This window comes from Symphalangus syndactylus, chromosome 2, assembly GCF_028878055.3.
Source record: "Symphalangus syndactylus isolate Jambi chromosome 2, NHGRI_mSymSyn1-v2.1_pri, whole genome shotgun sequence".
Classification (NCBI taxonomy): Eukaryota; Metazoa; Chordata; class Mammalia; order Primates; family Hylobatidae; genus Symphalangus; species Symphalangus syndactylus.
The window spans coordinates 65,550,682-65,578,217 of NC_072424.2; the positions used below are offsets into that span (position 1 = coordinate 65,550,682).

The 27,536-nt window shown below is 44.2% G+C and overlaps 1 protein-coding gene across 1 annotated transcript in view; it reads right to left on the reverse strand.

Moving 5' to 3' along the window:
• LOC134732663 (uncharacterized) overlaps positions 1–16,036 on the reverse strand; it is a 32,665-nt gene extending 16,629 nt beyond the window's left edge. Inside the window, exon 1 of the mRNA XM_063619205.1 lies at positions 14,740–16,036. Coding sequence (XP_063475275.1) covers positions 14,740–15,458 — 719 coding nt within the window. The 5' untranslated portion in view covers positions 15,459–16,036. The remainder of the gene's footprint in view (positions 1–14,739) is intronic.
• Between the last annotated feature and the right edge of the window lie 11,500 nt (positions 16,037–27,536).

Below are 27,536 nucleotides of genomic sequence, written 5' to 3' on the forward strand. Positions count from 1 at the left end.
AGAGCCTGTTTTAGGACTATTACCTTTTAGAGATGAAGCCACCTCTATAAGGTCTTCACATTTTTCTGTAGCTGCTGTTTCAGGGCAATCAAGACCAGCCTGATCTTCCTATTCGAAAACGAAAACTGTCATAACTATCGCAGACACCAATAAGCCCTTAAGTCAGAAACTAGATACAGTTTTATAGAATTGTAACATGCAGGAGTAGCACCTCAACATTTTTTTTTTGTTTTTTTTTTGAGACAGAGTCTCGCTCTGTTGCCCAGGCTGGAGTGCAATGGCGCAATCTCGGCTCACTGTAACCTCCACCTCCTGGGTTCAAGCGATTCTCCTGCCTCAGCCTCCCAACTAGATGGGATTACAAGCACCTGCCACCACGCCTGGCTAATTTTTGTAGTTTTTAATAGAGACAGGGTTTCACTAGGTTGGCCAGGCTGCTCTCGAACTTCTGACCTCAGGTGATCTGTCTGCCTTGGCCTCCTAAAGTGCTGGGATTACAGGCATGAGTCACCGCACCTGGCCACACCTCAACATTTCTTTCTTTTTTTTTTTTTTTTTTTGAGACGGAGTTTTGCTCTTACTGCCCAGGCTAGAGTGCAATGGCGCAATCTTGGCTCACGGCAATCTCCATCTCCCAGGTTCAAGGGATTCTCCTGCCTCAGCCTCCCAAGTAGCTGGTATTACAGGCATGTACCACCATGCCTGGCTAATTTTGTATTTTTAGTAGAGACAGGGTTTCTCCATGTTGGTCAGGCTGGTCTCGAACTCCCAACCTCAGGTGATCCGCCCACCTCGGCCTGGGTGTCAGTTCTGTAGGCAATTCCCATGTGGAGAGCTTGATTTTGCTTCCCAAATCCTATTTTCTTCTCTAGTTAAGGTGGAAGGATGAGGCAGGATAAATGATCACCTTGGGATTTAAATAGAACCCATGAAGCTTCAAGTGTTTAAAGGTGATTTAAAAAAAAAAAATGTTATATGTGTCTTTACATGTTATAACCTTAGGCACTGAAAAAGCTTGAGAGGCCTGTGGTCTCATCCATTGATGTTCATGTTCCCTGACCTCCTAAGCAAGAGGAAGGACTTGTCTGTTTCTCTAGACTTTAGACCATGTGAAGTTCACTCTATGGTGTGCCAGAGGTTGAAGTTGATTGAGTTCTGTTTTTCGTAGGAATCCTGAGCTTCAGGAAAATAGCATTTTATTCAGGGGGCAACTTTGCTTTTGAAATTGATTTTTGTTTCTTCCAGCAGAAGTCTTATAGCCTTGAGATCTATTAAAAATGGAATAATGAGGCCAGGCGCGGTGGCTCACACCTGTAATCCCAGCACTTTGGGAGGCCGAGGTGGGTGGATCACCTGAGGTCAGGAGTTCGAGACCAGCCTGATCAACATGGAGAAACCGCGTTTCTACTAAAAATGCAAAATTAGTCGGGCATGGTGGCACATGCCTGTAATCCCAGCTACTCAGGAGGCTGAGGCAGGAGAATCACTTGAACCCGGGAGGTGGAGGTTGCGGTGAGCCGAGATTGCGCCATTGCACTCCAGCCTGGGCAACAAGAGTGAAACTCTGTCTCAAAAAAAAAAAAAAAAAAAAGAAATAATGATAATGACAGAGAAAATGTCTTTATATAAATTGGTGGGTAGAAAATTGGGCCAAGAAAGATCCAGGATTCCAGAGTGTTCTGACTTTGCTACTGGTTCATTCATTCAGTGACCTCAGGCAATTCTGGTTATTATTTCACAACTCAGTTTCCCTGTCTGTAAAGTAAGAATCCTGACATTTATTATGCAGGTAGTGTGGCAAGTTGGCTGAGAGCATGGGCTGTGAAAGCAGATTGCCTGGTTTGACTTCTGACTCTCCCACTTCTAACTGTGATTCTGGGCAAGCCACTTATCTCTATGCTTTGGTTTTCTCATCTGTCAAATTATTATTCTCATAATAATAGTGCCTACTTCATAGGATTATTGTGGGGAATACATGTGATGATATAAGTAAAATGCCTGACACGTTGCACCTAGTCAGCATTAGTGCTAGTATTATTTTACTTATCTAGAGTTCGTATTGATATTATTATCATAACCTAATCAAGGATACTGAGATTCAAAGAAGTAGAAAACTAAGGACAAATAGAAGTTTGTCTTGAATTTACTTAAAAAAAAATTAAGCCCAAGCCACTTTATATAGGAGCCAAGATTTCAAGAACGTTTGCAAACGTAGAATCACTGGAAATACTTTACACCTATCTCCACATGACATAAGCAAACATTCAAGGAACAAGCGGAGTGCAGCAAGGCCAGGGAGCAGAGTGGGAGGTCCCTGCCTCGGTCAGCAGGTCCAGGGCTAAGCCAAGGCATTTGCAAAATCTCCAGCAACATCCTCATAACAATTATTTTAGGTGGCATCTGGATTTTACAAACATTAATTAGTTACTTGGATAAAGTGTGGGCTACACCACTCCCTGCGCTGGGTTAATTGAAGTACAGATACATGCCTAGAGATGATGAATCCCGAAGTGTTCACTTACAGAGAAAGGAAGACTCAAGGCCATGGAGATAAGGCCAGAAGTCAGAGGAAACCTGGGCTTCATTTTAGTCTCATCTTCTGTGAACTGGCCTTTCTCCATCTTTTCAGGCATATTTTCTGCTTTTCCTCAACAGGCTCCTTCAGCTCTGCTTCTGCTCTGCCTCTCCAGCGTCCCACGGTTGTCCCATGCTCAGGCTTCTACTCATGTTGGCCCTATTGGAAAGCTTCCTTTCGTCATCCTGTTATTATATTTTAACCATTCTTTAAGGCCTTGCACACCAACTTCTCTCTCCATACATTTCTCCTTACTCTGCTGCTGTCATGGTTTATCTTGGCATCTACAGGAATTATATAGTCAAAATATGTTGTTCGTTTCTTTCTTTTTTTTTTTTTTGAGACAGAGTCTTGCTCTGTCACCCAGGCTGGAGTGCAGTGGCACAATCTTGGCTCACTGCAACCTCTGCCTCCCGGGTTCAAGTGATTCTCCTGCCTCACCATCCTGAGTAGCTGGGATTACAGGTGCACCCCACCATGCCCGGCTAATTTTTGCATTTTTTTTAGTAGAGACAGGGTTTCACCATGCTGGCCAGGCTGGTCTCGAAATCCTGACCTTGTGATCTGCCCACCTCAGCCAATATGATGTTCATTTCTTTGCTATAGCCATAGCACCACATCCCTGCAAATGATGAATACATTCTTTCTTTTTGTCCTTTGTTGCACATTTTAAAAATGTCTACAATGTGGCATATCTGTGCTAGCAGACAAACATTGTGGAATATTATTCCCACTTCCTAGATATTTGTTAAAAAGTGAAACTTTAAGATACTAAGTTATTTTGCTCAAGGCCCCAAAGCTACTAGGTGACAGGAATGGGATTTAGATCTAGATCTGTCCTTTACCCAATTTTCTCTGTAGAATATCATGTTTTGAATACAAACAAGGTATTCAAACAAGGTATTCAAAACATGAATAGGTGAGTAGGTAGGAAGGATGGGTGAGTAGGTAGGAGAGATGGGAAGGATTTAGAAGGTCTTGGAGATAAGCTTGACTGAGGAATTAAAATTGGTTACCAGAGGGCTGGGCACAGTGGCTCATGCCTGTAATCCTAGCACTTTGGGAGGCTGAGGCGGGTGGATCACCTGAGGTCAGGAGGTCGAGATCAACCTGGCCAAAATGGAGAAACCTGTCTCTACTAAAAATACAAAAATTAGCCAGATGTGGTGGTGCGCGCCTGTAATTCCAGCTACTTGGGAGGCTGAGGCACGAGAATCTCTTGAACCTGAGTGACAGAGGTTGCAGTGAGCTGAGATCACACCACTGCACTCCAGCCTGGATGACAGAGCAAGACTCTGTCTCAAAAAATAAAAAAGAGAATTTGTTACCAGATTTAGTGGGTGGTTGGATGGGGTGGGTTGGGGAGGCAGCATGTTCAGTACTGAGGAAACAAAGGAATGAAAGGCTAAATGGGATCTCATGGAAACCAGAGGGAAATGGGGCTTCAGGGTGGCGAAATCTGTCTGACATCCTCTCTTGTGGGAGACATGTTTAAACTTGGCCTGAGTGCTCACCAGAGGCCTGGTGCCAGGGTGGGAGTTTCCCCAAACAGTCAAGTAGAGAGATCTAAAGGATAAATGTAAGCTTTGCCCTTAGGAAGAAAGAAGGCCAGAGTGGGCTGTTCCTTCACTCATTGAACCCAAGTGTTGAGAGTGAGACTAGAACCGGGAGACAAAGCTGAGTGTTGGAAGCGAGGTGGATGCTAGAATGGAGTGGAGAGTCAAGAGTAAGTGTCGAGGCAGAGCTTGGGTTCAAGGCACTTTTGATGAACAGAGCTGGTGGGCTGTGGCTAGTTTGAAATGACTTCAAGGAGCAAGGGCAGACCCATGTGGCTTACAGGCACAGAGTTTGGAAATAGAAGAAAATGGGCCAGGCGCGGTGGCTCATGTCTGTAATCCCAGCACTTTGGGAGGCCGAGGCAGGTGGATCATGAGGTCAGGAGTTCGAGACCAGCCTGACCAACATGGTGAAACCCCGTCTGTACTAAAAATACAAAAATTAGCAGGGCGTGGTGGTGCGTGCCTGTAATCCCAGCTACTCGGGAGGCTGAGGCAGGAGAATCGCTTGAATCCCAGAGGTGGAGGTTGCAGTGAGCTGAGATCGTGCCACTGCACTCCAGCCTTGGCAACAAGAGCAAGACGTCGTCTCAAAACAAACAAACAAACAAACAAGAAATAGAAGAAAATGAAAGGCCTTAAATGATCAAATTAAGGGGGCAGAGTTTTTAATAAACTTTCATTCCTCTGACATCAGCGTGAATTGGCCAGGTGGAAAGAGGGGAGGCAGGGAGCAGGACTGTTGGAGGCAGAGTCAGTTAAGGGTGTTTATAGAGTTAATTCATTGGGAGCAGGGGAGATATGGATAAAATGCCCTATCTCCAAAAAGCCTCAGTGTAAAGTGCAATACGTCTAGGAAAAGCTACATTAGATGGGAAGTTTTATGGTTGCCCATTGGAGGGCTTCTGCAGGGAGGCTGAGGGATGTTTTGGGGGCTGTGACATTTGAGGGCTAGATAATTAGTCAAATAAACAGATGAATATTTGTGTCCTTCCTTCCATAAATATTCATCTGTTTATTTGACTAATTATCTATTGAGCACATACCATTGTGCTAGCTACTGTTGGGCACCAGAAACAGTGGGTCCTAAGACATCAGTATCTCCGTGTACATGGACATAGATTTATTATAGTGGGGGAGACAAAGATGGAACAAATAAACATACAATTTAAGTTATGAATTTGGAAAGTGAGTGCTATGAGAGAGATGACAGAAGGGTATAATTTAGATTGGGGTGAGTGGGGAGGCCTCTCTGAAGAATTCATATCTAAGCTGAGGTCTCACGGGTGAGCAGGGGTTAATTACAGGCAAAGCATAGGGAATGAGTATTCCAGGTTGAGGCTGAGCGTTGGGGTTGAGGTTGAGGTGGCTCATGCCTGTAATTCCAGCACTTTGGGAGGCCAAGGTGGGCAGACCACTTGAGGTCAGGAGTTCAAGACCAGCCTGGCCAACATGGTGAAACTCCATCTCTAATAAAAATACAAAAATTAGCTGGGCATGGTGGTGGGCACCAGTTGTCCCAGCTACTCAGGAGGCTGAGGCAGGAGAATTGCTTGAACTTAGGAGGCGGAGGTTGCAGTGAGCCGAGATTTTGCCACTATACTCCAGCTTGGGCAACAGAATGAGACTCTGTCACAAAATAAATAAATAAATAAATAAATAAATAAATAAATAAATAATAAGAATTCTAAGTTTTATCTTTATTCCAAAAAAGCCATTAAAGAGCCATGAAATAGGGAAATGATATAAAGAATTTATGTTTTAGCCTGGGCTGCTGCACGGAGAGAGGATTGGAGAGGTGAACCTAGGAAGATTGATTAAGAGGCTCCTAGAGAAGTCCCAGCAAGATAAGACCATGTCCAGATGGACCAGTGGCAGTAAAGCTGGAAAAGTAACAGTTCATCTGGATTATACAATATTTTCAAGGTAGAATACAAGACTTGACAATATACTCTAAGCTCTGAAAGTGAAACAACTCTTCATAATTATGTGGAATGTAGAGCTACAACTGTACAATTTGTTTTGATGCCAAAGTTTCAACGAAAATGCTGAATTATTCTTAACATTTACAAAGAAAGAAAGCAAATCATGTATTTTTTCTTGATGATCCCAGCAAGTTGGTGCATTAGATTATGAGCAGTGAAATCTGATGTTGTGTGCTTCAGAATTTTGAACTCATGTTCTCTTAGTTGCAGTCATTAATCTCTTGTCTTCTCCAGTTATATTTGTTTATTTAAGACTGCAGGCTGGACTGATTTTACTAGATATGGGTCTCCTCGGTGAGAGGGTCATGAAGGGACAGTGGGGATGTTATGTGAGCTGAAATCATGACATACAAACAGCAAAGAGCAGAGGTTGGGCCCCATCAGAGTTGCTGGATGTTGTATGAGTCCATTCGTGTTTTGAGACGAGCATCTCCTTAGAAAAATGCTTTCTGGCAAAGTAGTTTACAGGCATTTATTTCCAAATTTGGGGTAATAAAAACATAATAATACAAATATATAGATGGTCTTAAACTTTACTTTTTTAAAAATTAAATTAAATTTGTTTTGAGATGGAGTTTTGCTCTCGTCGCCCAGGCTGGAGTGCAATGGCACGATCTCGGCTCACTGCAACCTCCGCCTCCCGGGTTCAAGCAATTCTCCTGCCCCAGACTCCCAAGTAGCTGGGACTATAGGTGTGCACCACCACGCCCAGCTAATTTTTTTTTTTTTTTTTTTTTTGTGAGACAGTGTCTCGCTTTGTTGCCAGGCTGGAATACATTGGTGCAGTCTCAGCTCACTGCAACCTCCACCTCCCGGGTTCAAGTGATTCTCCTGCCTCAGCCTTCCGAGTAGCTAGGATTACAGGCACCCACCACCACACCCGGCTAATTTTTGTATTTTTAGTAGAGATGGGGTTTCACCATGTTGGCTAGGATGGTCTTGATCTCTTGACCTCCTGATCCTCCCGCCTTGGTCTCCCAAAGTGCTGGGATTACAGGCGTGAGCCACTGTGCCCGGCCTAATTTTTGTATTTTTAGTAGAGACAGGGATTCATCAAATTGGCCAGGCTGATCTTGAACTCCTAACCTCAAGTGATCTGCCCGCTTCTGCCTCCCAAAGTGCTGGTATTACAGGCATGAGCCACTGAGCCCAGCCAGACTTTAAAGAGTCTACAAGAGAGTATATAAAAGAGACTTATAAAGAATTCTAACTTATTAAATATGGACAGAGAAGTCTCGTGGATGGAATCTGATGTTGAGGCTGTATGTGTTGAGCCTATATTTTTGAGACTAGGACAAAGCAACAAAAACGGAAATACCTTTTGTTCCCCCTCCAGCCACTTTTCCCCCACCCTAGCTAAAATCTAGGAAAACATTTCTAAAGGAGGAGCTGGAGGGCAATCCTATCTTATCTTTCTCTTCCCAATGTCTTCCCCCTTCATTCAAAGGGTCTGTGTCTTCAAAAGTAAAACCTTCTAGAAGAGAAGTTCTATGGGAGTCTCTGATTTTCTCAGGATGTGCGATATGTGACAACATTTCACACTTCCCTAATTCAGAGCGTTGGGAAGGCAGTAGCGGGGAGCAGGAAGAATTCTAAAAGACTGTGAAAGATGGCCGGGCATGGTGGCTCATGCCTATAATCCCAGCACTTGGGGAGGCTGAGGCGGGCGGATCATGAGGTCAGGAGTTCGAGACCAGCTGACCAACACGGTGAAATCCCGTCTGTACTAAAAATACAAAAATTAGCCAGGCGTGATGGTGCACACCTGTAATACCAGCTACTTGGGAGGCTGAGGCAGGAGAATTGCTTGAACCCGGGAGGTGGAGGTTGCAGTGAGCCAAGATCACACCACTGCACTCCAGCCTGGGTGACAGAGTGAGACACCATCTCAAAAAAAAAAAAAAAAAAAAAAAAGACTGGGAAGGATAAATATCTTTGTCTTGTCCTCTTGAGACTGCAGTCAAAGATCTGGAAATAGGACACCAAGGCAAACATGCGTGAGTGGGGAGCAGGGCCCCAAGGAATCTTTAATGTTGCTATAGTACAGACAGACCTGGGTTTGGATGTCTCCTTTCTGAAGGCTCCATGCAGAAATAAAGACAACAGACCAAAGAAGGAGAAGGAGAGATGAAGCCAAGAAGTAAGCAGCAGCAATTCACAGCTGGGATGTAGTATTGATTTATCTCAGACTCAAAGGATCTGAATGGTTCTAACGACTTAACAAAGGGGGTAAACTAGCCTCTTATTGGATATCTTTTCTATAGTGTTAACTAGAGTGAGAAATCAAGGTATATGTTGTAATTACCAGTAAATAATAGAGAACTTAGTCGAACCAACCTTAGAATGTAATTCATTGTTAGTGAACTATTCAGGGGCTCTCTCTCTCTCTCTCTGTGTGTGTGTGTATATATATACACACACACACACATATATATATTTTTTTTTTTTTTTTTTTTTTTTTTTTGAGATGGAGTCTCTCTCTATCACCCAGGGTGGAGTGCAGTGGCGCGATCTCAGCTCACTGCAACCTCCACCTCCCGGGTTCAAGCAATTCTTCTGCCTCAGCCAAATGAGTAGCTGGGATTAGAGGCATGCACCACCACGCCCAGCTAATTTTGTATTTTTAGTAGAGACGAGGTTTCTCCATGTTGGTCAGGCTTGTCTCGAACTTCTGACCTCAGGTGATCTGCCCGCCTCGGCCTCCCAAATTGCTGTGATTACAGGAGTGAGCCACCGTGACTGGCTAATTATTAAGAAAAAAATAACACTTTCTTGTTCAGTGTGGTACAATAGATGGAGAAAAGCTAGTCTTTCTAGTAATCTTGGTTTCAGTTTATTAGCTTTTTGAACTCGAACAAACTCCTGCATGTGCCATGGATTCAGGTTCACTGATGAACCACCACGTAGTAGGTACTTATCGGTAAGATCAAGTTAAATGAATGAAGCCATTTATAGTTTCCTGAGCTTTGATTTTTCTCTTATTATTGTTATTATCCTGAGACAGGGTCTTGCTGTCTTGCCCAGGTTAGAGTGCATGGTGTGATCTTGGCTCACTGTAACCTCTGGCTTCCAGGTTCAAGCAATTCACATGCCTCAGCCTCCCGAGTAGCTGGGATTACAGGTGTTTGCTACCATGCCCAGCTAATTTTTGTATTTTTAGTAGAGAAGAGGTTTTGCCATGTTGGCCAGGCTGGTCGTGAACTACCGGCCTCAAGTGATCTGCCTGCCTTGTCCTCCCAAAGTGTAGAATTACAGGCGTGAGGCACCACTCCTGGCCTGATTTTCTCATATTAAAGAGGGACATGTAATACTTCAAAGGGTTGTCATGAAAATGATAGATAGCGTGTTTGTTATAAAATACCTGACCAGGGAAGACAATCTGGTTACACAGAACTTTGGAATAACTTCAGTTGTATTGTTGCCCCCAGGCATGCTTTCTTCTCATCTCTCTTTCCCTCTTTCAAGTTTTTTTTTTGAGACGGAATTTTGCTCTTATTGCCTAGGCTGGAGTGCAATGGCATGATCTCAGCTCACCGCAACCTCTGCCTCCTGGGTTCAAGCAATTCTTCTGCCTCAGCCTCCCGAGTAGCTGGGACTACAGGCGTGCGCCACCATGCCCAGCTGATTTTTGTACTTTTAGTATAGACGGGGTTTCACCATGTTGGCCAGGATCATCTCGATCTCTTGACCTCGTCATCTGCCCGCCTCAGCCTCCCAAAGCGCTGGGATTACAGGAGTGAGACACCGTGCCTGCCCTCCCTTTAGATAGATTTTAGCTTTACTGAGGAATGCAAGCAATTCCTTAGAAACTGCCAGTCAGAAAGCAGACGCATGTGCTGCCATTGGGCGACCTCTTAATGATGTGCTCAAAGAGTATTTACGTATATGATAAATATGGTGTGTTGTTCTTTGGGGACTTTTAGCCATCTAAACAAATGCTTTTAAACAAACGGGATCTTCCAGCTGTATCCTTTTGTCTCCTTTCTGCCTTTCCCTGTCAGTTTTTGTTTTCTGGCCACCCTAAGCTGCTCTCAGTTCTTGAACAAACCACAGCTTTCTGCATCTCTAGCCTTCACTACCTGGACTTCCATCACCTTGCCCTATGCTTTAGGTCTCATTTTAATACCACATCTCAAAGATGCCTTTTTCAGTCTTTCAGGGTAGCTCTGGTCTCTTGTCATATGATGCCATAATTCTCTGTGCTTCCTCTTTCATAATAGTAATCACACCACTTGCTACTTCATGACTATCTTCTCCACTACACTCTGAGCTTCATGATGGCAGAACCTGCCTTGTTCACCATCACATCCTCAGTGTCTGGCACAAAGTAAACACTCAGAGACATTTTTGTTGAATTCAAAGTGGGCTGGGCAGTGTGGCAAGTAATCCTAGCACTTTGGGAGGCCGAGGTGGGATGATCGCTTGAGGCCAGGAGTTCGAGATCAGTATGGGTAATATAGCAAGACCCCGTCTCTATTTAAAAATAATAAAAAAAAGAAAGTGAACAGATTAAACAAATGTCTCAAAAAGATTTCAGCACCAGAGGAGATCTTAAAGGTATAGTGATCGTATTTGCTCAAACAAAAGGCAGAAATTATTGCCTGGTAAAGGATTTTGTTTTTGATTTGTAAAATTGCTTATATGAAAATTCTTTTTTTTTTTTTTTTTTTTAGATGGAGTCTTGCCGTGTTGCCCAGGCTGGAGTGCATTGGCACAATCTCAGCTAACTGCAACCTCCGTCTCCTAGGTGCAAGTGATTCTCCTGCCTCAGCCTCCTGAGTAGCTGGGACTACAGGCACACGGCAACATGCCCAGCTAATTTTTGTTTTTTTAGTAGAGACAGGATTTCACCATGTTGGTCAGGCTGGTCTTGAACTCCTGACCTCAGGTGATCCACCCGTCTCGGCCTCCCAAAGTGCTGGGACTACAGGCGTAAACCACTGCGCCTGGCCAAAAATTATAATAAAACTGGAATTTCAAGAATTTTTGGTTATATATTTAATACTTTGCTTTTGTCAAAGATATGACAATTATTTGGCATTATGATAATCAGGAAGCATCTGGCATAAATGCTCTTACACTTAAAATAATCTAGAGTTCAATAAAATAAAAATCTATGTAGTGGGTTAATGTTTTTAAAATATTAACAGGTATTTTTCATTTTGGTAACTCCTAATATCATGTTACCTCACAGTTCTTGATTCTAGAGCCAGACAGCCTGGGCTCAAATTCTGTCTCCGCCACTTAGTTCTTATTGATTTTTCTTTTTTTGAGATGGAGTCTTGCTCCGTCACCCAGGCTGGAGTGCAGTGGTGTGATCTCAGGTCACTGCAACCTCTGCCTCCCAGGTTCAAGGGATTCTCCTGCCTCGGCCTCCCAAGTAGCTGGGACTACAGGTGCCCACCACCATGCCCGGCTATTTATTTATTTATTTTTTATATTTTTAGTAGAAACGGGGTTTCACCATGTTAGCCAGGATGGTCTTGATCTCCTGACCTCATGATCCACCCGCCTCGGCCTCCCAGAGTGCTGGGATTACAGGCATGAGCCATCGCGCGCAGCCGGTTCTTATTGATCTTAAGGAAGTTTCTTAAACTCTGCCACATTTTCACTATTTGTAAGCCGGTATAAAGTAGTATCTGTTGGTCAGGCTTGGTGGCTCACATCTGTAATTCCAACACCTTGGGAGGCTGAGGTGGGAGGATCACTTGAGCCCAGGAGTTCAAGACCAGCCTGGGCAATATAGTGCAACCTTGTCTCTACGAAAAATTTAAAAATTGGCCAGGTGTGGTGAGCTGTGCCTGTAGTCCCAGCTACTGAGGAGCTGAGGAGGGAGGATCAGTTGAGCCTGGGAGGTCAAGGCTGCAGTGAGTGGTGATCGTGCCACCGCATTTCAGCCTGGGCAACAGAGTGACACCTTGTCTCAAAAAAAAAAAAAAAAGTATCTATGTAATAGAGTTACTTTGAAGGTGGACTGAGATAATACAGGTAAAATTACTAGAATGGTGCTTGGCACGTGGCTATCAATATATATTATTTTATTATTACTGTTATTATCCTGAGAGCAGTCACACCTGAAAACAAATAGTCATTGCTTAGCTTTGCATTTTAAAATGGTTTTAAAAGTCTGTATTTAAAAACCTAATAAGTCAAAAGTCTGTAACAGGGAAACATCAGAGAAAATGGTGAAGTAAGCGCTTATGAAAATTCTTTCCTCTGTGAAGGCAGCAAGAAAACTAAAAAAGATTGTCAGAATAAATTTTTCTCAAACTCTGAAAATTAATCAAAGGTTTTCAGCTATCCAGGGACATTTATTCAGGTAAATAATGGAGAACTTACTAGAAGTTTCTTACTAGAAAACAGCTAAATCTCAATTAGAAAAGTGAGCTTTGGGGCATTTTAACTTGTTCTATTCCCATCCTCTACTCTCCAGCCCATGCCAGCCTGAACGCCAAGAGCTCACAATCACAGTGATAACCAGCAGTGTGGTAGCCATTGGAGTGGGCAGAACAGGGTTGTAGCGCCTTTAATGCCTTATTCAAAGAAAATTGTCATTATCTGATCCATCTGATGGTTCTCTGGAAGACCTGTTTACAAGACTGTCTTTATTTAACCTAACTTGGGGCTGATCCAGTGTCACTGCAGAAGACCTTTTCCCCCTGAGATGCGGTTTTGTTGAAAATATTTAAACGTGATTGTTTAGCTAGTTGCCTGAGGTAATGGATAACAGCTGGGGCAAACAATAGGTTAAACAAAAAGCTTAAAAGGAAAAACTGAGGAGTGAGATGTTTACAGGGATTTTGAAAAGCCCTGGCACATTTCCGGGGAATTTAGAAGGTCATGTGCATGTGTAGGGCTCTGTGCATGCTAAAGAGTTTTAGAGTAAGTAGCTAGGCAGACATGAGCAGGGCAGGAGTGGGCCTCCCACCCCACCAGGAATGTCAGGCAACCATCAGGTGATGGTCAGGTAGTTGTTGAACTGTCTGTCTAAAATAATAATTGGTTGCAGCCAGTGCCAGGGAAAGGCCGGCTCCCAATAGACACAAAACACCTGAAACTGGTGATCAGCAGCTTCCTGATAAGATCTCAGGAGCTAGGCGAGTAGGCTCAAGCATGCGCACTAAGGGGCAAAATGATGAAGTTTAGCTGGTATATGACCTTCCTTTAGGAACACTCGACTGGTAAGGGAAAAATGCTTCAAATAAGCATGTGCACAACTTTAGTAAAGACACTGTGCGTGTGGCCCCTCCCAAGTGCTGGCAGGCCACTGCACATGCAGACAGCCCACACTAAGGGAAAAATCAAGGGAGAAGAGATGCAAAACCCCAGAAGCATGCCAACGTACAACCCCCAAGTCAAAGGTCGAACAGTGCACTTGGATCTCTGAAGTCTCCTGCTTGTCCTCCTTTTTGTTCCTGCTCTAAAACTTTTAAATAAACTTTCATTCTCGCTCCTGCTCTAAAACTTGCCTTTGTCTGCCTTATATCCATCAGGCGAATTATTTCGTCTGAGGAGGCAAGAATTGAGGTGCTGCAGATTCGTATGGATTTGCTGCTGCTAACAAGAGCTGTGTGTATGCTCGGGAAAGACCTGAGAAAACCTTAAGCTGTCACCTCTGGCTGACCTTGAGGCTCTACAGAAAGTGAAGCTTAAGGCAAAGTTGTCAACTGCCTGGCTAAATATTGAAGGCAGCCCCAATATGCACACAGAGCCCCTCAGCAAAGACTGGGAGAAGTATCCATTCCAAAAGTGTAAGAAAATCTCTGTCCAATCACTAGAGGAACACTAAGCTAACTGAGCAGAGACTTACCAGCCATACATAAAAAAGAATACAAATTTTATTTTATTTTGTTTTTTTGAGACAGAGTCTCACCCTTTCGCCCAGGCTGGAGTGCATGGCATGATCTTGGCTCACTGCAACCTCTGCCTCCCAGGTTCAAGTGATTCTCCTGCCTCAGCCGCCCGAGTAGCTAGGACTACAGGTGCCAGCCACCACACCTGGCTAATTTTTTATACTTTTAGTGGAGACAGGGTTTCATCATGTTGGCCAGGCTGGTCTCAAACTCCTGACCTCAGATGATCCACCCGCCTTGGCCTCCCAAAGTGCTGGGATTACAGGTGTGAGGCATCGCGCCTGGCCTCAAGAATACAAATATTAAAAAATTAGTTCTTAAAAGTCACTAAACAACAGCAAATAGAAACCAGCAACAACAAATCCTGAGCAGGGCAAAGAATCTAATTTCCAGAGTTACCACATTTTAAATTTATATTTTATATTATTTGTGTTTTATATGTCTAGTTTAGTGGTTAACAAATATTTCTAGACTTTCAAATAAAAAGTATGGCCCAAACACAGGAAAAAAAAAGTAATCAACAGAAATGTTCCCTGAAGAAGCTCAGGCACAGGACTTACTAAAGACTTTAAATCAAATTTTTTTTTTTTTTGCATCCCTGGGTGGGCATGATCTAAACCACCTACTTTAAAATACGTTCTCCTTCCTTCCTTCCTTCCTTCCTGCCTTCCTTCCTTCCTTCCTTCCGTCCTTCCTTCCTTCCGTCCTTCCTTTCTCTGTGGCCCAGGCTGCAATCTACTCGGCTCCCTGCTGCCCGCGCCGCGGACTACCTGGGACTGCCGGCGCGTGCCACCGCTGCCTGCTTTTTCTCCTTTGGCTGCGCAGCACGCGTTCGCCATCTTCGCCACGCTGGTCGCCAGCTCCTGACGCCGAGTGCTCTGTCCGCCTCAGCCTCCCGAGGTGCTGGGACTGCAGACGGAGTCTCGCTCACCCGGTGCTCGGTGTTGCCCGGGCTGGAGTGCGGTGGCGTGGTCTGGCCTCGCGGCAGCCTCCGCCTCCCAGCCGCCTGCCTTGGCCTACCAGGGTGCTGGGATTGCAGCCCCTGCCCGGCCGCCGCCCCGTCTGGGAGGTGGGGAGCGTCTCTGCCCGGCCACCCATCGTCTGGGAAGTGAGGAGCGCCTCTGCCCGGCCACCCCGTCTGGGAAGTGAGGAGCGCCTCTGCCCGGCCGCCCCGTCTGGGAAGTGAGGAGCGCCTCTGCCCGGCCACCCATCGTCTGGGAAGTGAGGAGCGCCTCTGCCCGGCCGCCCCGTCTCGGAAGCGAGGAGCGCCTCTGCCCGGCCGCCCCGTCCGGGAGGAAGCGAGGAGCGCCTCTGCCCGGCCACCCATCGTCTGGGAGGTGAGGAGCGCCTCTGCCCGGCCACCCATCGTCTGGGAGGTGAGGAGCGCCTCTGCCCGGCCAGCCGCCCGGTCTGGGAAGTGAGGAGCGCCTCTGCCCGGCCGGCCACCCACCGTCTGGGAAGTGAGGAGCGCCTCTGCCCGACCACCCATCGTCTGGGAAGTGAGGAGCACCTCTGCCCAGCCACCTATCGTCTGGGAAGAAGTGAGGAGCGTCTCTGCCTGGCCGCCCCGTCTGGGAGGTCTACCACGGAGGCCAGAAGCAATGTGGGGGCTGGACGTGGTGGCTCACGCCTGTGGTCCCGGCACTCTGGGGGGCGAGGTGGGTTGATTACTTCGGGCTAGGAGTTCGAGACCAGTCTGGCCAACTTGGCGAAACATGAAAAATACATCAGACAAACCAACCAACCAACTCAGTGACAACAAAACAGGTCTACCCTGGAGTCATACTCTAATTTTTTCTATTTTCCTCCCTTTCTGATCCTTTATCCCACTTTCTTTTTCTTCCTCTTCCTTCTCCCTCTTCTTTGTCAAATAGAGGATTGAGTTATTATCGCTGATCCGTATAAAGTCCCTCTCTCATTTATTTTAACTCCCACCCCCCATTTCTATTCCCCGACTTCCCATGTGCAACCTTCCTAATATGTTTGATACGCATCTTTTTGTATGTATTTTTAGAAAATGTTTATTGTTTTTGTGTGCAAAAAAAATTAAAAAAAAAAATAAAAAAAATAAAATAAAATATGTTCAAAGAACTATAGTAAAGTATGATAATGATGTCTCACCAAGTATAGAATATCAATAAAGAGATAGAGATTATTTAGAAAAAGAATAAAATCGAAATTTTGGATGTTAGAAATATAACTGAAATGAAACATTAATTAGAAGAGCTCAACAGAAGATTTGAGTAGGTAGAAGAAAGAATCAGCAAATGTGACGATCAACTGAAATTTTTCTGTCTGATGAACAGAAAGAAAAAGGAATAAAGAAAATGAGCAGAGCCTTAGAAACCTGTGGGACACAATCAAGCATGCCAACATATGCATACTGGGAGTTCCAAAAGGAGAGAAGAGAGAGAACTATGCAAAAGAATACTTGATAAAATACTGTCTGAAAACTTCCCAAATTTGATGAAGAGTCTGTAGCAGATACAATGACCTAGGAGCCTAAGAGTTTTTATTTATTTTATTTATTTATTTTTTTGAGATAGTGTCTCACTCTGTTGCCAGACTGGACTGCAGTGGCTCACTGCAACCTCTGCCTCCCAGGTTCAAGCAATTTTCCCACCTCAACCTCCTGAGTAGCTGGGACTACAGGCACACACCACCACACCTGGCTAATTTTTGTATGTTAGTAGAGTTGGGGTTCCACAAGTTGGCCAAGTAATACACCTACCTTGGCCCCCACAAAGTGCTGAAATTACAGGTATGAGCCACCGTGCCTGGCCATCAAAAAGCTTTTAGTTTGCAAGAGCCAGGGTTTGGAAGGAGAGACGTGCCCCCTCCATCATTTCTTTCCTTTTTTTTTTTTTCTTGAGACGAAGTCTTCTCTGTCACTCAGGCTGGAGTGAAATGGCACAATCTTGGTTTGCTGCAACCGCCGCCTCCTAGGTTCAAGCAATTCTCCTGTCTGAGCCTCCTGAGTAGCTGGGACTACAGGCACCCACCACCATGCCTGGCTGATTTTTGTATTTTTAGTAGAGACGTGGTTTCACCATGTTGGCCAGGCTGGTCTCAAACTCCTGACCTTAGGTGACCCACCCACCTCGGCCTCCCAAACTGCTGGGATTACAGGTGAGAGCCACTGTGCCCGGCCCCTTCATCATGTCAATTTAAGACATACCATTTACACATGGTATGAAGAAGCATGTCTGACGATGCCAAACGCTTCCAGCCTGACAGAAAAGGTATAAGACTTCTTTCTGGACTAGTTTGAAGGGCTCAGAGATAAATGGAGGAGCTAGTTGAAGAGAAAAATTAGAGTTGAGATCGAGACCACGGTGAAACCCCGTCTCTACTAAAAAAGACAAAAAATTAGCCGGGCGTGGTGGCGGGCGCCTGTAGTCCCAGCTACTCGGAGAGGCCGAGGCAGGAGAATGGCGTGAACCCGGGAGGCGGAGCTTGCAGTGAGCCGAGATTGCACCACTGCACTCCAGCCTGGGCGACAGAGCGAGACTCTGTCTCAAAAAAAAAAAAAAAAAAAAAAAAAAATTAGAGTTGAGATGTTACAATGGGACTTTGCACTCTACAACCCTTCTCTCAAGATAAAAATTCTCATTACATATGGATAGAAGACAGAAAACTCAGAGGCATGAGGATTCCTCAATCCATCTGGAGCTCTGGGAAGAATGCCCTCGGCCATTCTGGGTGGGGGTGGGAGGGTGGTCACAATAGAGACGAAGGGAAAGTGCAGTGTGTTTGGGTGAAGAGGATATGACAGAGGTGGCTTGCTCACTCATGCCCCACCACCCTCACCCCCCTCCACCAAATGTATTCCTCCATCCATGGGGCTGGAATATGTCTAAAAGTTATTTTCCATGTCTTAGCGGGACCCAGAATGAGTACATAACTGAGGATGGGTGTGTCCATCAGAGGGTCACCATGGTGTGAAATAATGAGACCTCAGAGTAGAGGTCATGGTAGAATAGTTTAGCAATGGATAGGATAAGAGATGTGGCTGAATGGTGGAGAATCAACATTGTGAGACAAAGAGAGAAAGACCACCCTGTCTCCAAGCAGTCCTGGAGCACCAAGCAGCAAAGAGGACAGATTATCTAAACTTGACCTTGACCACAGGGTCTGTACAAGCCACACCTCAGGAAAGCTGGTGAAGAGGGAGATAACACATGGAACAATGCTCCCCTGATGCTAGGATGATCTGTAACCCCCCTGGAATTTAGATTCGTTTGGGAAGAAAAGGAGGTAAAAAAAAGTGAAAGAAAAATAATCTTTTTTTTTTGTTGTTTGTTTGTTTGGTTTTTTTTTGAGACAGAGACTTGCTTTGTTGCCCAGGCCCGGAGTGCAGTGGCATGATCTCGGCTCACTGCAACCTCCACTTCCCAGGTTCAAGCGATCCTCCTGCCTCAGCCTCCTGAGTAGCTGGGATTACAGGCATGTGCCACTACTCCTGGCTAATTTTTGTAATTTTTTTTTTTTTTTTTAAGTAGAGACTGGGTTTCGCCATATCGGCCAGGCTGATCTCAAACTCCTGACCTCAAGTCATCCTCCCACCTCAGCCTCCCAAAGTGTTGGGATTACATGCGTGAGCCACCATTCCCAGCCAGGAAGAGAATCTTAAAAGATGACATCTTTAAGATGGAAGTGACTTGAGTCCCTGAAATGGATACGAGTAAGTTTTCTGCTATCAGAGACCATGGGATCTTGAGAGCTGAATTTAATTTTAGCCATAGACAAGGAAAATTGTATCTTTGCACATCTAGACTGTTGTACTGTGAAAATGTATTTCTACTGTACCTGTTTAGGTTATCTCTCATTTCATTCAAAATTGCACTTATTTTGTATCATATATGCATTTAATTGTGTACCTTAGATATTCCACAAAAAGAAAGAGAAATATTCTTTGAATAGTATGGGAGAGCCTACCCACTATTCCTTCCAGGAAGCACGTGAATAAGCCATTCCTTAGCTCGGCTCAGTACCCGAGGGCTTCTCATAGAGCGAAAATCTCACCAAACTGAGCACAATTCTATTTCTAAAGACACTTAATTTTTACAACCCCAACTGCATGTCAGTTATTTCATTCAGTGCTCCACTCAAGAGACAACAGTCTGTTCCAACAATGGAGCAACACCTGTCCCTGTAGAATTTCCTGAGAGAGTCTTCCTGAGGATTGTCAAAGAGAATTGGACTGTGTGCTTTTCTCTGTAAGTGCTAACATTTAAATCTAACCCTAAGGTAAGATAAGACTTCAAATTTTTGGCTGAGTATCTAGAGAACAGCTTGAGACATACCGCCTTTAAAGAGCTGGCAGTGGCTTTATGTTTGTGGGTTAGTTTTTCTTTAATAACTTCACAGATCAAGTTAAATTAATGTTTACTTTTCTCAAAATGTTGGGATGGTCTCCCCAAATTAAGTACAAAGGTGGTAGTTTAATGTATTCTTTCAACAAAGTACTAACGTTTGAGGAAAAAACATGGCCTTGTGAATTTAGTTTCATATATACTGGGGTCTCTCAAAGATGAACAAACATTTGGAGCCAACTGGAACTGGATGCTGAGTTAAAGCATTCAGCCAGCTACACACAGTTGCCAAGGCCTTGGGCAATGATCCTGAAATGGGAGCCATGGCAGGTGGGGCCCTGTTTCTAAGTCTCAACAGACTCTAGAGTATATCTGGGCATTTTTCCCTCTTATTGGTCAGAGTCAAAAAGGGGAATTCGGTAGTATTGACATGCTTTTATTATTATTATTATTATTATTATTTAGGAACTGCCTTTGTTTAAAACTGAATTTTTATTTTTTACAAAGTAAGCACATGTATATAGTTTTATTTTATTTATTTATCTATTTTATTTTATTTTTTATTTTATTATTTTGGTTTTGAGATGGAGTCTCGCTGTGTTGCCCAGGCTGGAGCACAGTGGTGCCATCTTGGCTCACTGCAACCTCCGCCTCCCGGGTTTAAGCGATTGTCCTGCCTCAGCCTCCCAAGTAGCTGGGATTACAGGTGCCCGGCACCACGCCCGGCTATTTTTTTTTGTATTTTTAGCAGAGACGGGGTTTCGCCATGTTGGCCAGGCTGATCTCGAACGCCTGACCTCAAGTGATCCGCCTGCCTTGGCCTCCCAAAGTGCTGGGATTACAGGCATGAGCCACCGTGCCTGGCCTTTTTTATTTTTTAAATTGAGACAGGGTCTCACTCTGTCACCCAGGCTGGACTGCAGTGGCGCCATCACAGCTTACTGTACCCTCGACTTCCTGGGCTCAGGTGATCCTCCCACCTCAGCCTCCTGAATAGCTGGGACTAGGCGTGTGCCACTAGACTCGGCTATACATAGTTTTAAAACTACAATAATATACTGGACTTGATCATCTCATAATTCTTGCTTCTATGAGGTAAAAACATTCAACATTTTCAAATGTTTTCAAAAATAGTGAAAAGTAGCTAGTGATTTTTCTGGTATTTTTCTTTCTCTTTTCTTTTTTTTGGGGGGGGGCGGTGGTGGTGGTGATGGAGTCTCACTCTGTCACCCAGGCTGTAGAGCAGTGGCACCGTCTCGGCTAACTGCAACATTTGCCTCCCGGGTTCAAGCGATTCTCCTTCCTCAGCCTCCTGAGTAGCGGGGACTGCAGGCATGCACCAACACAGCTGGCTAATTTTTGTATTTTTAGTACAGATGGGGTTTCACCATGCTGGCCAGGCTGGTCTTGAACTCCTGACCTTGTGATCCGCCTGCCTTGGCCTCCCAAAGTGCTGGGATTACAGGCGTGAGCCACTGTGCCTGGCTAGGATTCAGCATTGTTATACACACAAGTTTTTTTTTTTTTTTTTCTTTCCTTTTCTTTTTTTTTGAGACAAGGTCTCATTCTGTCACCAAGGCTAGAGTGTAATCGGGTGATCACAACTCACTGCAGCCTCGACGTCCTGGACTCAAGCAATCCTCCAACCACAGCTTCCTGAATAGCTGGGACTATAGGCGCATGCCACCATACCTGGCTATTTTTCTTTTTTTTTGGTAGAAACGGAGTCTCACTATATTGTCTAGGCTGGTCTTGAATTCTTGAATTCAAGCAATCCTCCCACTAGGCCTCCCAAAGTGCTGGGATTACAGGTGTGAGCCACCATGCCCAGCCCCACACATAAGTATTTTTGGTCTGAATCACCTTGGCTTGAATTCATCAAATATAAGTTTTGAACACTTCTTGTGTGCATCTTACATCCTTTTGGCCCCACCTCTTACTCTAGGCACTGCTTTGGTAATTAGTTCTCATAGGTTTAGACTAGCTGCGTGCAGTCTTATTCTGATAGTGCCTTATCTTAGCCTCCGGTTCCTGTCCTAGAGCTTCTCTAACACTGAGTGGTGGTATCCACAGAATTTCTGGACACTCATGCAGGGCAAACAAGAAGTTTAAGGGAGTTAATATTCACGAGGTCATCTCTGACCAGTTGGGGATGGGAGCCAATGAACAAATGCTTCCATCTTTTGTACCTGGCAAACAGTTCTGAGATGCATCTCAGGAGGTTTCACCCGCTTGCTCCTCAATCCTGCTCATTGGGACCACTTCCCAAATAACTACCTGCACCCAGACTTTGTTTTGGGTCCAAGTCTCAGGCAAACCAGGGGTGAGACAGTATCAGAAATGACACTAGAAAGCAAGCTGTCATCATGGAATTTAGAGCTGGGTCACTCACTGGTCAGATGGCAATAAAAATCCCATTGCAGGTAGTATGTGGATGGTGATAAATCCTGGCACGTGATTGCATAAAAATTACTAAAACTCATTTATGGTAAATTGGGATGAGATATCAGTGGAAGGAGAAGCACTAAGTTACATGGTTGTTACTCACTTGAAGGTACAGGAACAGTGAGAATTATAAAGACTGTGAAGTTGTGTGGCTTTTATGGATTGCTTTGGAGACCTTCAGAAAAGGATAACACAGGTGTGGGATAGAAGGCCTCCATGGTAGAATTTAAGGAGACCAATCTTCTGTAGTTTCAGGGAAGACTGCTGAATATTAGGACTAGGATTTAACTGTAAGGGAGGCAGAATTGTAACTTTGGCAATTCTGCCATCAGCTTTGGCAGGTCTCTCATGTCAAAGTCGGGATTCTGATAGGCAATGAGTGCAACCCTGAGATCTAGGATAGGAATATTTGGGTGCCCAAGCCTGAAAATCTTGAATCTTTCAAATCCTCTTAAACTTTTGGGATGGCAAAAAAAAAAAAAAAAAAAAAATCTTTCTCATTGCTAAGGAGAAGAGCCTCCACTTGCTTGGAGACTATGTTTTGAGCTTGCCTGAGGCAGGTGCCTCTATTCTCAAGAGCCACCCCTGCTACTTCTCATTGCCTGTGGGTCAGTAACAAAGGTCAGGTGTCAGCACAGCTCAAACAGAGATGCAGAGTTCTTGCTCCAGGAGAAAAATATGCACTGGAGGAATCGCTCGATCTGATTAATATGTATGAGCAGGGACTAGGGGAATATGAGGGAGTAAATCTTGAGGGAATTGGGCCATGGAGAGCAGAATATAAGTCTGGATAGGGTAGGGTTTACCAGGAACTTATAAACTTGGGGATTCAATGTTATATGAAGGACATGTAAGGTCATCTTTTTTTTTTTTTTTTTTTTTTTGAGACGGAGCCTCTCTCTGTTGCCCAGGCTGGAGTGCAGTGGTACAATCTCAGCTCATGCAAACTCCCCTCCTAGGTTCAAGTGATTATCCTGCCTCAGCCTCCCAAGTAGCTGGGAGTACAGGCACATGCCACCATGCCTGACTAACTTTTGTGTTTTTTAGTGAAGACTGGGTTTCACCATGTTGGCCAGGCTGGTATTGAACTTCTGACCTCAGGCTGGTATTGAACTCCTGCCCACTTCAGCCTCCCAAAGTGCTGGGATTACAGCCGTGAGCCACCGGGCCTGGCAAAGGACATGTAAGGCCATCTAAATAATCCGTTTGATTCCCTGAACCAAAGCTGGATATAATAATGAACTGAAGGACCAATGAAGATTTGGTGAAGACACCGAACTGCCTTGGCATGACACTGAGTGGATCTTCAGAAGATTAGGGAAAAAGCTGAACATTCATCCTCTGATTATGTTGCCCTGAGGGCTCTGAGAAGATTCCCTTCATTAAGACAGTAAGGAATTCATCAGTTACAGGAGACCTGTCTTTGAGAAACTCAATGGTGGTCCTCTTCTGTAGACCATATTGCCATGGAATTGTATCTTATAATATCAATGGGGATGATGGTATTCCAGAATGGTAGAGGTCAGATGTTGGTACTTAGCTATCAGGAGGAAAAAGAGAACTTAACCATCAAAAGAAAGCCAGACTAGAGTGGCAAACAGGTCACCATAGCTTTCAGATTTCTCTAGTGATAGCCTAATAAATCATAGTTTTCTTAGGAATTAGAAAGATAGCTAATTAGGATGTAACTCATGTGCTAATCTAAACAAAGAATTGAAAGCTGTTAAGTAGAAGGCTAATTTTAGGCACTGCAGAAGAAAACTATGGTCCATCACCCTGTTGCTAGATTTAAGTAATTCAGAGATCCAGATCCCTTTGTTTGAAGGGGAGAACAAGTCTTTCTGTGGAAGGACTTTATAACACAAGTGGATAGGTAAATATTTCCCTTTCTCCTTTTGTGGAGAGACCTGTAGACATTTTTCAGAGTAACTACACTGGGAAAAAGAGAAGACTCAGATTCAAAGATTTTTAGATAAGAGATTTAGGTGGACACTGATACCAGGAAACCCCAAACTCTGTCATGTACCTGCAGATAGTGTGTGTGCTTTTAGGGACCATGTGTTAAATGGACTTCTGGCCCAAATCTATCTCATAGTGGGTCCAATGGGTCTGTGAACCAATCTTGTTATTTCTCAGTTCCTGAGGGCATTAGAGATATACTTAGCACTAGAAGAATCCTCATAGTTGTTCCCTAATCAGTAGAGTTTGCGGCATTAGAACTTTAAAAAGGCCAAGTGGAAGCTTCTGAAACTATTCCTCCCCACTGTTCTGCCCCATCAGACAAGATTATAAATCAGAAGCATAGTACATGGCAGAAGGAATTGCAGAGATTGACACCATTATGAAAGACCTAAAAGATACAGTTGTTATGGTTACCATCATTTCCTGCTTTCATTTTACCTGCATGGTTCCTGCAAAATCTGGATGGATCATGGCAGAGTGTAGACTTCCATAGACTTAACTGGGTATTAATCCCAACTATACCTGCTCTCTTGTATATGGTATCTTTACTGACTCAGATCAACCCAACCTCTAGCACTTGATAAGCAGCTATTGATCTAGTGAATTCATACTTCTCAATCTCCTTAAAAGGAAAGATCAAAAGTAATTCATCTTCATGGGAAGAACAGCAGCACACATTCATGTCCTTGCCCCAGGACTATGTAAATGCTTCTGCTTTCTACTATAGGGGCTTCAGTCATGTTGACAATCATCCGATCACCATATGGCATCTTGCTAAATGGACCTGATGAACAAAGAGTGGCAAATACCAATGCCCTAGTAGAATCATGTGTGCCAGAGAGTGGGAGATAAATCTCATGAATATTCAGGGACTTGCTACATTGATGAAGTTTGTAGGGATCCAGTGGTCTGGGACATGCCAGGTCATCCCTTCCAAGATAAAAAATGAGATGTTGCACCTCACACCTGCTGCCACTAAGAATGAGGCACAGTGCTTGTCTCCCTAGCAGCTTTGCCCTTTGGTGACAGGAGATATATGTATTTTTAAAATTATCTCAGTGGCCCTCTGGCTTTCAAAGCAAGCTTTGCATTGGTAGTAGTTTGTCCTGAGTCTATCATTTTCTTTTTTCAAGGCTTTTGATTCTCTTAATAGCAGTAAGGCCATTCCACAATTTTCAGTCATAACTGCTCCCATACTTTTTAAGTACCACAGCCATTGCATATCCCATTGCCTCACCTTCTAGCTCCACCTAATATCAATTAATTTCAGGTGAAAGACAGTACTTCTGCTATCATTGCATGTCAGGAACTTCCACCCCACTTACCACTAATACTGGAAACCCTATTGCTTTCAGATCTCTGAGTAATCTAGCACCAAAATCTCATCCTAAGGGTCTTCTCTCAAGGGTCACCCCTTGATACCAACTGTCTGATAGGCAGGATTCTAAGATGATCCCCAATGACTCTTGCTTTTTTATAATACTCTTCCCTCCAAGTGTGAGGGTGAATGTTACATTATATGGCCAAAGGGATTTTGCTAAGATGATTAAAATTCCAAGTCAGTGGAGCTTAAGTTAGGGTGATTATCCAGGTTGTCCTGAACTGATCACGTGAGTCATTTAAATCTGGGTCTAGGGGTCAGACGCCGAGAGGTAAGGAAGATTTTTTTTTTTTTTTTGAGACAGAGTTTTGCTCTTGTTGCCCAGACTGGAGTGCAATGGTGCAATCTCTGCTCACTGCAACCTCTGCCTCCTAGGTTCAAGTGATCCTCCTGCCTCAGTCTCCTGGGTAGCTGGGATTACAGGCATCTGCCACCATGCATGGCTAATTTTTTGTATTTCTTTTTGGTAGAGACAGAGTTTCACCATGTTGGCCAGACTGGTCTCGAACTCCTGACCTCAGTTGATCCACCCACTTTGGCCTCCCAAAGTGCGGGATTACAGGCATGAGCCACCATGCCTGGCCGGGGTAAGAGAGATTTGAAGCATAAGAATGATTCAATGTGCCATTGCTGGCTGTGAAGATGGAGGAGGTCATGTGATAAAGAATGCAGGTAGCCTCTGGGAGCTGAGAACAGGCCCCAGCTGACAGCCAGCAAGGAAATGGGAACCTCTACCCTACAACTGCAAGGAATTGAATTCTGCCCAAACCAGGTGAGCTCGGAAGAGGATTCTGAACTCCTGATGAGAACACAACTCAGCCTACACCTTGGTTACAGTCTTATGTGAACCTGAGCTATAAACCCAACTGTACTGGGGTAGACTGACCTACAGAATTGTGACCTAATAAACAGGGATTGTTTTCTGCAACAAAGTTTGTGGTAATTTGTTACACAGCAATAAGAAAACGAATACATTCTGAGCTTTTGTTGCTTAGAAAGCAGTGCCTGAGGCCAAGGCTTATGTGCTACAACTTTATTAGGGAGTGCAATTCCCTAGTAGGGATCAGGAATAAGGGAAAAAGTAGAGTGAGGCAGGGAAGGAGGGAAATGCAATTGGAGGATAGCTATTAAGAACAACTGATCCCTTGATCTTGGGGAACTGTTATTGAAAGGGATATATATGATTGCTTCTCAGGACAGTCCTCTGATGTGTTAAAGGGAGAATTATCTGTTGGCTCCTGTTTCCCTTTGGCCAAAGAATCTTTCTAGCGGGTGTTAATCCTCCTGCACTCCCTGAATGTACATATGCAGACATACCCAGCATCAACAGGAAAGCTGCAGAACAGGACGTCAGAGGTGTGCATGAAGTGAGGTGCTATTGGCACACACTGAGTGAAGTTGGTTGAAATTTACACAGAGTTGGCTGCCACAACATGGGCTGAGCTGGAACAAGAGGTCAGAGGCCACAGAGAAAGGTAAGGCTGAGAGGATCTGAAGTGGCAAATAATAGGTGACTCTTATGTTGGAATGGTCTCTTGCTGTTCCTTTTTCCTGTGGAGAAAGCTGAAGAAGTGGTTAAAATTTTATTATATTTTGCCTTGACCTAATACTTTGACAGAGATCATCAACTGCAGTTGCAAAATCCATCATGATATTTGCTGTAAACAGGATATCTAATTCAGCTGGAGCATCTCCATAATGATTGTTCTAGGCCTCTCTGGGGATCTTCAATGTCCCAGGGCAAACTCTTCACTGTCAACTCTTTTCTGAGTGAGTGTGATAGTTTTCTTTTGGAATTTTTATTTTTTCCAAACCTGGTTTCATGATTTTTAAATTTTCTGTAGTGTTTGATTTGGAGTGTCTAAAGAGTTAGATACAACCTTTGATCTACAAGGCATTCTCCAAGAGTAAACATAGATTTGTAATAACCCTTTTGAAGTTCAAATTATGTGGTTTTTGCCTGTGCTTTCTTTGAAGAGTCTCCATTTCCCCCTTAATCTCTGTGCCCAGCAAAGGGATAAACTTTCTTCTTGTGGTTGTTATTATCATAGAGAATAAATTTTCCAGATGTTGCTCTGCAGATTTCCCCTCGTTTTCTTGGCTAGAACAGTATCACCTTTTTACTCTTAGCTGCAAGAGAGGCTGTGAATGGCAGTATCTAACATTTTCACAGCCTCTTATGGGAGGCAGATTTGGTGAAGAAGAGGAAAGGAATGGTTTTAGGAAAGGAATGGTTGTAGGAAGGCAACCCAGCAATTTCCCTTCCTGCCTCGTTAATTTCAATCAGTCCCGTCTCCCTGAGACTTTACCCTAGTTACCTTGACTAAGACTAGAGAGAGTGGGTCTTCTCAACCATACATTTACAGACCAATTACAGGACAGGTGATTTCTATTCGTGGTACATCTCATCTGTTATGTGTTGATTCCTACTAGGGTCACTCTCAGAGGGTGATGTTACTGTCAA